This window comes from Microcebus murinus, chromosome 9 (assembly GCF_040939455.1).
Source record: "Microcebus murinus isolate Inina chromosome 9, M.murinus_Inina_mat1.0, whole genome shotgun sequence".
NCBI lineage: Eukaryota > Metazoa > Chordata > Mammalia > Primates > Cheirogaleidae > Microcebus > Microcebus murinus.
Window position 1 is genome coordinate 44,364,845 of NC_134112.1, and position 14,041 is coordinate 44,378,885.

Sequence of the window (14,041 nt, forward strand, 5' to 3'; positions counted from 1 at the left end):
GGTTTGTTGAATGGGTTAATGAAAAGCATCTCAGCTGGCTTTTCTGTTCATATTTCTCAGTTCAACCTGCTAAGCTTTGCATCATTTCCTTTAAATACCAATTTGATCTGTTAGTGATTTCCAAAGACTTCCTGCTTCTTAAGTCAAAGACCATAGTCTAACTTTACTCACCAACTCTGATCACACCTTCGTGACCACTTATACTAGTCTACTTCCTGTCCCCAAATCCCACTGACTCACAGAAGCTGCTTCTATTCACTACTACCTTTCAGATGTTCTTCTTATGGAATTTATCATCTTACACAGTATAAATTATGCCTGAGCACAACTTCTCCTATTGGGAGTTCCCACATCTTTTAACCTTTTTATCTCAACTCTGCATTTCTGGGAGACCATTTGAACTAGAAAGCTTAACAAGCTCATTGGAATTTTAGTGACAGTGATGCTCATTCTTAAGTTGAGGGCTTTTTCTCCCCCAGTAGAGTTTCGAGATTTTAGAGACTGTCACTGGTTCTTCCTTGAGCCACTTGTCTTTGGAAAAGGAGCAATCACAAATGCTTCTCTCTACAAAGAGAGAAAAATTTTCCATCTGCCTGACATCCTAAGTACTAGCTGGAGGTGGGTTGAAATTACTTTTTGGAGAGAGGGCTGACAGCTGAGAGCTCAGTTAATGTTTCAATTTTTGTTTTTAATCTCCTCTCAGATAATGTGGTGTACCTGCTGGTGGTGAACCATCCAGATTTCAAGACCACAGTAGAGTTGTTTAAATTTCAAGAAGAAGAAAAATCACTTTTGCATCTAAAAACCATCAGACACAAACTTCTGCCTAAGTACTGAACCATATCAGATTTCTATTAATATTTTCCTTTAATAGCACTGGTGCTTTAGTGTTTCCTTTTGGCCAGGGTGGGTATGGCTGTTCCACTTTCCTTTCTAATGATTGCAAACTCCTCCAATGTCCTTCTGCAGAACATTTTGAGGACTCAAGCCCTTCAGAGAAGGCCCATTCTCTTTGCCTTCATTTGCCGGGCTGGTTGAATGCTGGCTTATGAATTTAGAGAGATTTAGGACAACAGCCTGACACTGTCTTCCAAAACAATCTTTACCTCCTAGTTATTATGATGTTTTAGAATCCCAACCTCTATTTGTATAATTTATGTATCGCATTTGACTGCCTCCATATTTGTAAATCCAGATTTATACTCTTTGCAGGAGCCTAGTAAAGTTCTTGGCATGGAGTGTGCACTCTTATCAGTGCTCCTTCCTCTCCTTTCTTACTTGGTGGTTGGAGATGAGGAAACTGAGATTGTAGAGAAATTGAATTAGTGATAAAGGTCAGCTAATTAGAGGCTGAGTGGGAACTACAGCCCAGGTCCTTCTTCTGCACCCCTAGGATGAGTGAAAATTCAGAGAATAGCTTTGGGTGGAAGAGTTTACCCATGTATTCATTCAACAAATGTATTTTTGGGAGAGAATGAAGTCACTGAATGGAGAATGAAAAGAATACTAAGATCTAAAGTAGAGAAAATATGTAGAATGATAATAATAATGATAATAATAGCAACAATAAGGACTCCATGAGCTTTCACTGTAAGTCAGGTGCTGCATTAACCAATTTAAACAAATTATTTTCTTGACTTTTTACAAATACCATCTTCATTGTGTTTTATTATTATATCCATTGTAGGTTAAAAAAAATTTGAGATTGGAGATTTATTAAATTGGCCCAGGTGACCCCCTCAGTAAATGGTATGGTTAGGATCTTAATCCTGGTAGCTTGAGTCCAGAGCTGGTGCTCCATACCACTACAAAATAGTGAAACTTATTTTGCTTTACCATTTAATCTTGGAAATTCTCAGGTTTGTCCAATTTCCTGGGGTTGGAGGATTTTTTTCCTGGGCCAGTTGCAAAAATATTGGTCTTTGGCAGCATAGAATAAGACTGAAAATAACCACCACAGTTAAGTAGAATTCTGCTCTCTCAACCCAAGGATTAGCCATGTGTAATTTTTTTGCTTTGTATTTTATGATTGTTAATATCATTGATGTTCCCATTACTAAATTTATTATAATTGAAGCCTGTCATTATAATAATATCACAACTATTGTTAGTGGTCATTTACTGTATGCTAGGCATGGTGCCAAGGCCTTTACGTTAATTATTCCTTTTTATTCTTACCCCAGCCTTTCAAGGTATAGGGAGAAAACTGAGGTTCAGAGAAGTGGTTCAAAGTTTAATGACATGCTGTGGCCCCACGTTGTGACGACAGGAAGCAGTGTCAAGATTCAAACGGAGTCCATCAGATTTCAAAGCCATTACTCTAAACCATTCCATGCTGCTCCTTTCTATGAAAAACAGACAAATGACAGTGATGTATACTAATTTCAGAAATTTTGTTTCAAAAAAGAGATAGTAAAGCCAACTTGCAGATTTATGTCTGGCGTCTGTCCAGACTAATCCTAAATTCCTAGACCTTTTTTTTCACATCGTAAGAGTGACTACCATTGATTGAGGATTTATCGAGTGGCAGGCTCCCTGCACAGCACACACCAGGCATCGTCTCATTGTCATTCCCACTGCAAATCCACAAATGAAGATTCTGACCCTTAGTCTTCCACTAACGAGCGATATGACTTTGAGAAAATTATTTAACCTCTTTTTACAGGCGAGAAAACTGAGGCTCTGCACGCTTGTCTAACTTGCCCACAAGCTCAGAACTGAGTCAGAGCTGAAGCGCTGGCCATTACGCCCTCTGCAATAGAACAGAGATCATTTTCTCCGAGCCCATGGCCCTGGGGAACTTCCGTCACCTCAATCAGCAAAGAATGACTCACTTATGTGTTCACTATTGTACCTATTAAAGCAGAAAAATAGGCTCATATATCTTAACATTTTTCAGTAACAGAGAGAGAATCCTAATCAGGAGGAAAAAAAAAAAAAGCCGTATCATCCTGTTTCTCAGCACTCTTGTTCCTGGACATTTTATTCCATTTAGAATCACAAAACCTTAAGTCCAGAAGATAGACCAGTCCATCATCCTCCTTTCACAGATAAGGAAACTGAGACCCTGACACGTGAAAGGATTGATTTTCCCTCGATCACACAGCTAATAGTAGCAGAGCTTTAACTAAAATACAAGGCTCCAGGCTGCCCGTTCAGGGTTTTTTCCGTTGCCTTATGATGCCTGGGACTGATGGGGAGTCAGTTCTATGTGAGCACAGATACATTTTGCCCTAATGATTTCTGCCCCAATTTAATGCCCACTGAATTTATTATATCTACACACACACACACACACACACACACACACACGCACGCACGCACACACCCCATAACACTATTTTTAAGAGCCAGCTCATAGGATTTTTATGTTACAGTGCTAGAATCACCTCTTAGGATTTCTTAGACCAGTTATTGTCTTTGAGGGTTGTGGAGGGAGCACTGATGTCATATTAATTCTGTGCCACTACAGCCAGTGTGAAGGCTCCACTCCATTTCTTGATTTTAGGAATAGACAGTCATGATGGTAATTCATAATCCTATCATGTTCGATGCCTTCACCTGTATATATTATGCGTGTGTGTTTTAATTGCAGTGTGAATGATATTGTCGCCGTGGGACCTGAGCACTTTTACGCCACAAACGATCACTATTTTGTCCACCCCTACTTACGCTCCTGGGAGTTATATTTGGGTTTATCGTGGTCGTATGTTGTTTACTATACTCCAAATGAAACTAGAGTGGTGGCAGAAGGATTTGATTTTGCTAATGGGATCAGCGTTTCGCCTGATGGCAAGTATGGAAACTCTTTAAAATGTAATGGATTTACTCAGATTCTCATGAGATATCTTTAGGAACACATTCCTTTTCTAATTGATGTTATACATTTTAACATGTTATCCTAGTGAGATGAAATTAGCAAAAAAAAAAAAATGTAAAATATCTTAATTTTTCAGGGGGTAAAAATTATCAAATCAAAAATTTTTATTTTGTGAGGGCATAGTAGTTTCATTTTCTTTTTTGGGGGAAAAAAAGCATATTTCAAGAGGCGTAGCTGTGATAAAGATTTAGTATTATTAAGGAGCTTTATTTGGAGGGAGGATTTTTGAGTGTATAATGAGATTAATAACATGCAGGTGTATATACCAATAGTGCTGATTTCTGACAAGCTTGCCCCAAAATGTAGATCAAGGCACTGCTTCCTTTGTCCAGAAAGTCTTACTATGAAATAAAAAGTCAGCTTAACTAGGCAGTGTACTTAGTGATGCAGTTGATTTGTGATATTATTTAGGAATGGCCCTATGACAAACAACTTACGGACCAGCACTGGTTTGGGGACTGTACTTTGGGTGGCATTAATGTATATATAAATCTGTATATCCATCTATTTATACACTTCCTTGTCTAGTGTCATCAAGGACTTCAGAGAGTAACATATATTTAGAAAAAGCAACATGAACAGCTTTCAACTATTCATATGATCACCTGGTCTTCAAAAAGAAGAGATAATTAAGCAGTAGTTTCTCTTTTTCTTCTGGGATGCACAGTGCTTAGACTACCCACAGATCTTTATAGTGTGTAATGTTGCACACATACTTCCATACTGATCAGGGATAACTAGGTTCCCACTTTCAGAAATTACTTTTCAGAAATTAAACCCCTTTGTGCACTGTAAACTCACTGAATTCTTTCAGAATTTAGTGTACTTTGAGATGGGTTCCATTTCCCAGTCCCTAAGCAAAGTTCTTCCCTGGGAAGAGTTATTACAACTTCATTGTAACCTTTTGAATTGCATTACTTCAAGTACTTTGATGTAGCTCTTTCTTCTTTGAAGGTATGTCTATATAGCTGAATTGCTGGCTCATAAGATTCATGTGTATGAAAAGCATGCTAATTGGACTTTAACTCCATTGAAGGTAAGATGTATTAACACTATAAGTTTGCAGAGTGATAATTAGATTCTAATTGATTTGTGAAATTAAATGTGAGGAGAAAAGGATTGTCTAATTGGAGTGGGTGAGAACTAATTTTTCACTGCTTTATTAAGAGTCATCAGCCTGGTGTTGCTGTTCACTTTGACTCAACTGAAAAGTAAACAGCAAACCACACATTTCACCTATGAAACTTTGATTTTTTCTGCTCTATTCAATTTTAAACTTGGTGATGTGTTTCCAGTTCCTTCCCCTCTTCCTCCCTATCTTCCTCCCTTTTATCCTTCCCCTCTTCCACCTTTCCTCCTTCCTTTTCTCTCTCTCTTTGTCTGTGTTGATGGAAGAGCCAAGAAATAGTCTCATCATGTATTTAATACAGAACTGCTCTCCACAATACTTATAAAGCCCATGTGCTCAGGGGGGCTGCTGTGGTATCTGGCAACCCACCACTCCTCTGCCTTTTTCTCCAGCCATTGTGCCCTGCCCTGCCTCTGCTACCTCTGGGTATTCCTGGAGCTCCCCAGGCATGGCCCTGCCTGGGGACAGGGCACTGTTCCCCCTTCTGGAATTTTCCTCCAGATCTCCGTGGCACTCTCCTTCATCTCCTTCCAGTTTTTACTAAAATGCCACCTCAGCGATGCCTTCCCTCACCACCTAATCTCAATTCGCAACTCTGCTCCCCTACTCCACATATTTCCTGTCTCCTTTATGGCTTTATTTTCCCTTTCAGCATCTGTTACCAACATACTATACATTTTACTTTCCATTATTATTATCTGACTCTCTTGCTAGGTTGTAAGCTCCACAAGGACAAAGTTTTTTTTATTCGTTCTTGGAACAGTTCTCAACAGCTAGTCGGCACTCTAGACAAATACTTGTTAAATTAATGTGGTGGGCTTGAGCGTGCTTCAGGCATTCCTCTTCTTCCCCCACAAGTTCCCGTCCAGTCTGAAGGTTTGAGTTAAAAACACAAAGGAGGGGGGAAGAGAGACTAAGAACAAAGTGGAACATAATGAAAGCAGCCCCCCACCGGGGAAAAACAATGAGACATTGCTCTCCTGCCATCCCCGCCCACAGCAGGAAGCACTGTCCCTCCCAATTGAATGACTGTTCCCATCAGCACACCCGAGCTACTGTCATGAGGGGCTCCACTCAGAGAAAATTATCTTGAAGCAACATCAAATGTAACATCGTGTTTGACATTAAAAATCATTGGCAGGGAGTTTGGTATTAGCTGAAGTAAAATGGAATTTCACACACTCATACTGGCTGAGGGAATAAAAACAAGAGGTTTTAACAAGAGGTACTTTTCTGTAAATTGAAAGTTGAAGAATTTTGTGAGAATAGAACCAGGCTCAATATACATTCAGGACAGAAAGCTGGGGCTCTGCTCCCACCAAGGCAAGATTGGAAGGCGAGGCTAATTTCAGGTGTGGGGCCCAGCCCTGGCAACAGATCGTGCCTGTCCCCGGTCATAACGACTCCGTAGAGGCTACTTCTCAACTAGAATTTTATTCTTTTCTTTTGAAGGATAGTATGAACTAATACCACTTAATTAACTCCTGGGAGTGCCAAGTAATTTGATGAAGTAGCTGAGGCTAATCTTAAAATTTGTGATAAGATATGGATGGGTTTATGTTCTGCCAAAATATGGTATAAACATAGAATGGAATATTTTTCAGCCTTAAAAAGGAATGAAGTTCTGATATATGCTACAACATGGACGAACCTCAAAAACATTGTGCCAAGTGAAATAAGCCAGACACAAAAATACAAATATTGCATGATTCCACTTACATCAAGAACCTACAATAGGCAAATAAAGTTATAGGAACAGAAAATAGAAATGGTGGTTACCAGGGACTCAGGAGAAGAGGAATAGGGATTTATTGTTTAATGAGTGTAGGGTTTATGCTTGGGATGATTAAAAGTTCTGGAGAGAGATAGTGCTGATGGTGGCACCACATTGTGAATGTGCTTAATGTCACTGAGTTGTACACTTAAAAACGGTTAAATAGCAAATTTTATGTTATATATATATTTTACCACACACACACAAAAAAATTTCCTTCCAGAAAAGATCCCAAGACTTAGTTAATAAATTAGCCACACTTCTATGAACTTCAATTCTTAAAAAAAAAAAAAATGGATATTTGTTAACAGAGAATATAATTTTTCTCAAAAAGAATAATTTATTAAGTTGACCTGCTTAAGGAATATAAAATTTTCCACTTGGATCCGTGGGAGGGTGAGATGTGATATACACGTGTCTTGCAGTGAGTCAGCGTGGCTAGGAATTACTTATTTGCAAGGCAAGAGTTGATTTCTGGACTCAGAACAGGCTCCCTGCTGGACCGGCAGCTCTTCCCCGGCAGGGACCATGCCTGCCGGAGCCTCGCGCTCTCTAGGTGCTGAGCTCTTGCAGAGCACACGTAATTGCGTGTTCAACTGATGGGACCCCAGGCTTCCGTGTCCCTCTCCCACCCCGCCGACTGTCAGCTCAGTAGGTTTCATCCTCTATGGCTGTACCCTTTCCAAAGATAATAGCGGAGCGCTGAGACAAACATGTTCCTCATTTAAAGAAATGAATGTATCAGAGCAGCGTGCTGAATCTGGGATGGATGCGGGCGGGGGGCGGGGAGGGGACGGAGGGAGCCTGGAGCTGATTTTGACCAGGGGGTGCGTGCTCAGCGGCCTCCTCCGGCTGCCTCGCCTCTTTCCAGGGCAAGAAGGAGTGATGGCTCCGCAGGAAGGTGAGATGAGGCCCTGCCTTGATGCTTGAGCCCTCTAATCCCTCCGTGGGCCTGCGAGGCCAGCTCTCATTTTCAGTAGGAAGCGCGGGGCAGCGTCCCTCGCTGCAGCTGCCCGCCCACGCTCTGGCCTTTGCGGTGAGTCACCGCCAGTTATTTACAGGCTCTCTGGGCACTGAGGTACCTGGTGGATATTGTTTCTCCGGCTGAGAGTTAGAGGTGAACAAATAGATGGGATTTCTCCCCGGTAGACGGGCAGCCAAGATGATGAATGGTGAAATTAAGAATCATTGGTATTATTTACGATCCTGCTACAAAGCCTCGACAGCAATCTGTGCAGTCATCACACGCCTGCAACTTATATTTAGAGAATAAACAGCACAAGAACCGGGAGTTAAATAACATCAGGAAACTAAAGAACAAACTTTTGTCAACTCCAAGGCAAAAATTAGACCCCGGGTGATCATTTCTTCTCTAGGGCTGCACAGCCTATGATTAGCCACACATAAAGAGCCCACATTCATTGATGTTCTCATCAGAGATGAATCCACATTTCCTGGCTGTTTTTTGAATGCTTATAAAAATATCATTTGCACATGCCATTTTAGAAGGAACTGTTTTATGCCACACTTAAAACTTTTTTTTTTTCAGTTTTAGGTTCATGCACAGATGGGAGTCCAGATGATTTAATCTGACTTTTATCAGTCTTTTTTGGCTTTCTGTATCTTCATCCTACCCCATCTGCACTGGAAACTGACAAAATGCTAGCGTAGGTGGAAGGCCACAGGAATCTTTTGAGCCGTATTGAAATGGGACAGAATTGTTGTGTCCCAGGAAATAGCAGTGTGGTGACCAAGGACTACACGATAGTTTTTGTCTGACATATTGCTCCACTGCAATTGTGTTTAACTTTCTGTCTTTTGTTCTCTCCTTGTTTTTAATCTTGGAAGTCCCTCGACTTTGACACTCTGGTGGATAACATATCCGTGGATCCAGTGACAGGGGACCTTTGGGTTGGATGCCATCCCAATGGCATGAGAATCTTCTATTACGACCCAGAGAATCCTCCTGCCTCTGAGGTTAGTTTGGAAAATGAACTTGATCAGTGACTTTATTCCCAGCTACTATTTCTTTTTAGTTGAAAACATAATTCTCAATTATATGTGCAAATTAAAGGGAGACATGGATAGATAGTCCACATGATCAGGATAAAAAGGGCTTCTGGAGGTGTTTTGGTCAGAGTCTAGGCAGGAAACATATGGCACATTTAAACAGGTAGTTGGAGGGGAGTTTAATAGAGGGATTTTGTGCAAAGATATGGGCAGAGTGTAGGGGAAGCAACAGAGGATAATGCAGTACCCGGGGCTGGCAAAGGGGGGCAGGAAATGGCTACCACAAGCCAGAACAAGGAGACAGCGGTGTGGAAAGGGTTGTCTGAGAGGAACCTGGCCTCTGGGTGAGAGATGTAGCCAACTAGCAGCAACCTCATAGGGGGGAAGCCTGGAGAGTGAATACCCCACCTCCCTCTCCGTCTTCCCATTCCTTGCTGCTGATCCTGCTGGCAGCAGAGAGCCCAGGGAGCCCCTTGGAAGGAGGCTTCTGTCCCGGTCAGCAGAGTGGAGAGCAGGCCTGGAGGGCCAGGGTGAGGAGACCCAGCACTGCACAGGGGTCCGTATCATTATTTTAATAGTGAGTTTCTCTAACTTGGGAATCCACACCAGTTTAAGAAACATATGCCTCACTGCTATGGTTTAATCATTTGTGTGTTACCTGGCTTTCTGTTCAACTTCCACTTCCTGTGTGTCCATATACGGACATATCGGTGTAATGGAGCAGTCTGCTAGAGCACATTTTGTGATGTAGGTATGTGGGTCTAGCTTCTCTAGACCTTCCCTGCAGAATGGGGAGATAAATTACTTGCTGGGATTATTCTGGCTTAGAAGATCTCTCCTTCCATCTTAGTCATAGTACTCAAAGACCCCATTTTTGGTCCATGGTCTTTATTCAGTGAACCATTGTGGCACTGCAAGTAAGGATTTGGTTTTCTTTCTTTTTATTTTATTATTTCAGACTATTACAGGGGTACAAACATTTTGGTTATATAAACTGCTTTTGTACCATTTAAGTCAAATTTGTAAGTGTGCCCATCCCCCAGATAGTGTGCATTGTACCCATTAGGTGTGAATTTACCTATTCCTGCCTCCCCCCTTCCACCTGCTTGATTTCTGATCAATGTTATTTCCCATATGTGCACATTAGTGTTGCTCTATTAGTTCCAATTTAATGGTGAGCACATGTGGTGTTTGTTTTTCCATTCTTGTGATACTTCACTTAGAAGAATGTATTACAGTTCCATTCAGGTTAATACAAGAGATGCTAGTTCACCATTTTGTTTATGGCTGAGTATACTCCATGGTATACATATACCACATTTTATTAATCCACTCATGTATTGATGGGCACTTGGGTTGTTTCCACATCTTTGCAATTGTGAATTGTGCTGCTATAAACATTCAAGTGCAGATGTCTTGAAACCTGCTTTGCTATAGGCATTTGAAAATTTACTATGACTTATGGGGTGTTTTCTAGTTTGAGTTTTCAGTATGTACTAATTAGGCTTTTTATTTACATCACATACATGGTATCATTTTGACATATTTGTCTACTGCTGTATTTTTAAAGCTTAGTTTTAAGAGTCAGTCTCACCCACTCAACAGAAAAAAAAGCCCATATCTTTTGCATTAAAAAAATCAAATACATATTTCCAATTATATTATGGTTCTCATACATTTTATCTCTAGCCTTACAGGAACAATTGTGATCATTTGTAATGACAATCCTTTATGCTTTTTGCTAGTTTTTCACTATTAGGATTGCTGCATGGTATGTTTAATAGAATTGAAGACATGTATGCTGTGGAGCATGCACTGTTAGAACTGAGCAGACTGTTAGATTCTAATTTGTTCTTCCTTGTTAGCTCATTTGGTGAACTTGGATCATTGGCTATAGCATGAACTTGGTTTGTTGTTGTGGAAAAAAAAATACTTCTTTCTAATAATGGATCTGCTAAGGAATAGCAAAAAGTGGTAACAATTCATTATCTAATGTTCTGCCCCATAGAAAAGTGATTTAGTTTTATTAACAAGAAGCTTAGTTAAGCCAAGGTGCATCATCAACTATTTCCCTATAAGTAACTACTACATGTTAATGCTATGGCAATTTCCTAAGACATCTGTCTTTGGTACCAGCTGTTTTTAAAGAGGTCATGTTTTTTTTATTTCAGCATATTATGGGGGTACAAATGTTTAGGTTATGTATATTGCCCTTGTCCCACCCAAGTTAGAGCTTCAAGCACGTCCATCCCCTAGATGGTGCGCAGGGCATCCATTAGGTGTATATATATCCATTCCCTCCTCCCCCCATCTGCCTGACACCTGATGAAAGTTATTACTATATGTGCACTTAAGTGTTGATCTGTTAAAACCAATTTGATGGTGAGTACATGTGGTGCTTGTTTTTCCATTCTTGGGAGACTTCACTTAGTAGAATGGATTCCAGCTCTTTCCAGGAAATACAAGAGGTGCTATATCACCATTACTTTTTGTGGCTGAGTAGAACTCCGTGGTACACATGTACTACATTTTAATAATCCACTCATGTATTGATGGGCACTTGGGTTTTTTCCACATATTTTCAATTGTGAATTTTGCTGCTATAAACATTCTAGTGCAGATGTCTTTTTTATAGAATGTCTTTTGTTCTATTGGGTAGATGCCCAGTAGTGGGATTGCCGGATCATATGGTAGTTCTATTTGTAGCTCTCTGAGGTATCTCCATAGTACTTTCCACAGAGGTGGCACTAGTTTGCAGTCCCACCAGTGGTGTAGGAGTGTTCATTTTGAATGTTCCCATTGACCCTTTTATATCCATGTGCTGGCCTTCCTATTCTGCCACATATGGTGTTTTTGTGATGTAGGTATCCTGTTTTCAAGTCATTGTATTTTATTCTAAAGGCTTAGCAATAGAAAGTTAGAGTTCAGAGGGAATCTGGAGATAATCTAGTCCCACTCGTCTCATTCTACAGGTGAGAAACAAACAGTTAAGTGGAAGATCCAAGTTGGGACTCAGCTCTCCTGCCTCAGTTCAGTGTCGTGCTCCTTATATTAGATTGAATCATATGAAATTGCTATTTTTTTGTCAGTCAGAATGATTAAATATTGGCTATTTCTTATGATCAGCCTATCATGATCCTACACTGTTGCTAATGATACAATCAAATTTCTCAACTAAGTGAAGGAAGCTGAACTCATAAAATCTTATACATTTAGAGACCTTAAGTTCAGAAGAGTGGACAAGTGTGGTGCAGAGAGATGGGATTTTGAGGGTCCATACTTTTTTTTCTTTGATTACTTGCATTTAAAAACCAGGAATTAACTGTAAACATCCAAATTCCTGGTTTATCTGAAAATACACAGAAACCGACTTGGATTACAACATGGCATCAATTTGGCTGTTGCTGAGTGACAGCTTCCCGTCTGCCTTGACTATAGTCCCACTTACATTCTCAGCCCTTGTAGGTCTGTGTGCTATCTCTGTTGATGATCACAACGTCAGACCCTATCAATCCACAAATGAGGAAACAGGTGTGTTCAATGTACTTTGGGATCAAAATATCATTTATCTGATTACATGAGATAATATGGCTTCTCATGGAGAAAGGACCCTATGCTTGAAGTTGTCTTTTGTGACTTTTAAAAACATGTTAGGCCGGGCGCGGTGGCTCACGCCTGTAATTCTAGCACTCTGGGAGGCCGAGGTGGGCAGATTGCTCGAGGTCAGGAGTTCTAAACCAGCCTGAGCAAGAGCGAGACCCTGTCTCTACTATAAATAGAAAGAAATTAATTGGCCAACTAATATATATAGAAAAAATTAGCCGGGCATGGTGGCGCATGCCTGTAGTCCCAGCTACTCGGGAGGCTGAGGCAGCAGGATCACTGGAGCCCAGGAGTTTGAGGTTGCTGTGAGCCAGGCTGATGACACGGCACTCACTCTGGCCTGGGCAACAAAGTGAGACTCTGTCTCAAAAAAAAAACAAAAAACATGTTAACTCATCGTTATTTCTTTGATAGGTGCTTCGAATCCAGAATATTTTGACAGAAGAACCCAAGGTGACAGTGGTTTACGCAGACAACGGCACGGTGTTGCAAGGCAGCACGGTGGCCTCTGTGTACAAGGGGAAACTGCTGGTGGGCACTGTGTTCCAAAAGGCTCTTTACTGTGAGCTCTAACAGGCCAATTTGCACCCAGACCACGGAAACTTTGAGCCCATCATTTCAACCGTTCGCCACATTCTAAGTGTCTTAGTGATCTCATCTGAACAATGAACGTGGACCCTAAATTTGGACACCATGAGGCATCCAAGTGCTGTTTAACTGGCTTTTTTGAAGAATGTGATATCAAATCAGTTTTGGACTACTTGAAAACTTCATTTACCAATACAAATCTTTCTCATTAAAATGGGTAGATTTGTTACACCAACTGTCAGGTCTTAAATAACTGCATGTGACCCCAAAAGTACTTTCCCTAAAACGTATGTGTTCTCTAAAAGCACATGCATGTATTGCTGCCTTGCCAGGTCTTGCTCAGAAGACAGACGAGAACAGGTTTAGCTCACATGTCCTTAGAGCTCCGCTCAGGGCACACGCAGAGAACTAGATGTGCACTACAAAGTTACCCCTAAGCGTCAGGTGTGCTTTTTACATGCAGCTGTTGGGCATGCTGGCATAGTCAGACTGACTTCCATTTTCCCCTTCTAGATACGACTTTCTCAGTAAATATTAACCCAAATCACCCCAACTCTCCTTTTACTCTTGCATTTTCAATTCTCCTGTAGCAATGGAATGTAGGAAAATGGACTGTAGGAAAATTCTTGGAAGTGTTGTCATGCCTGAAAATTGTAAGTGTCTGTTATCTTGGCACAAATTGTACATTATAATTTCTTTGACCTGGTTACAGGAGGAAGTTTGTTTGCTTCCGTGATTAGATACAGAATAAAGCCCATAAACTGATTCAGGCAAAGCTGAGTGTCCCCAAAGACTGCATTGTTGTTTAGGTGGTGGTGCTGTGGTGTTTTTTCGTTGTTGTTTTCCCTCATTCTAACTTTCTGTGGAGGCTAAAAAAATAAAAAGGTTAAAAAAAAAAACCCAAATAGAAAAGGTCAACAACCTTTGGCTATCTTCTGAGGGACATGAGTAGGAGGAAAACATGTCTTTATTATTTTGTTATAAAAGCTGATATATAAAGGTTATCTATCTTCATTTATTTGTTCGTTTTGAAGGTATAGCCTCCATGTTGAATTAT

The 14,041-nt window shown here is 40.6% G+C and overlaps 1 protein-coding gene across 1 annotated transcript in view; it reads left to right on the forward strand.

The window, feature by feature from the left end:
- PON1 (paraoxonase 1) overlaps positions 1 to 13,759 on the forward strand; it is a 28,774-nt gene extending 15,015 nt beyond the window's left edge. The window contains exons 5-9 of the mRNA XM_012757092.3: positions 704 to 830; positions 3,596 to 3,796; positions 4,835 to 4,916; positions 8,632 to 8,760; positions 12,811 to 13,759. Of these exons, the coding sequence (XP_012612546.2) occupies positions 704 to 830; positions 3,596 to 3,796; positions 4,835 to 4,916; positions 8,632 to 8,760; positions 12,811 to 12,969 (698 nt within the window). The 3' untranslated portion in view covers positions 12,970 to 13,759. The remainder of the gene's footprint in view (positions 1 to 703; positions 831 to 3,595; positions 3,797 to 4,834; positions 4,917 to 8,631; positions 8,761 to 12,810) is intronic.
- The last annotated feature ends 282 nt before the right edge of the window (positions 13,760 to 14,041 follow it).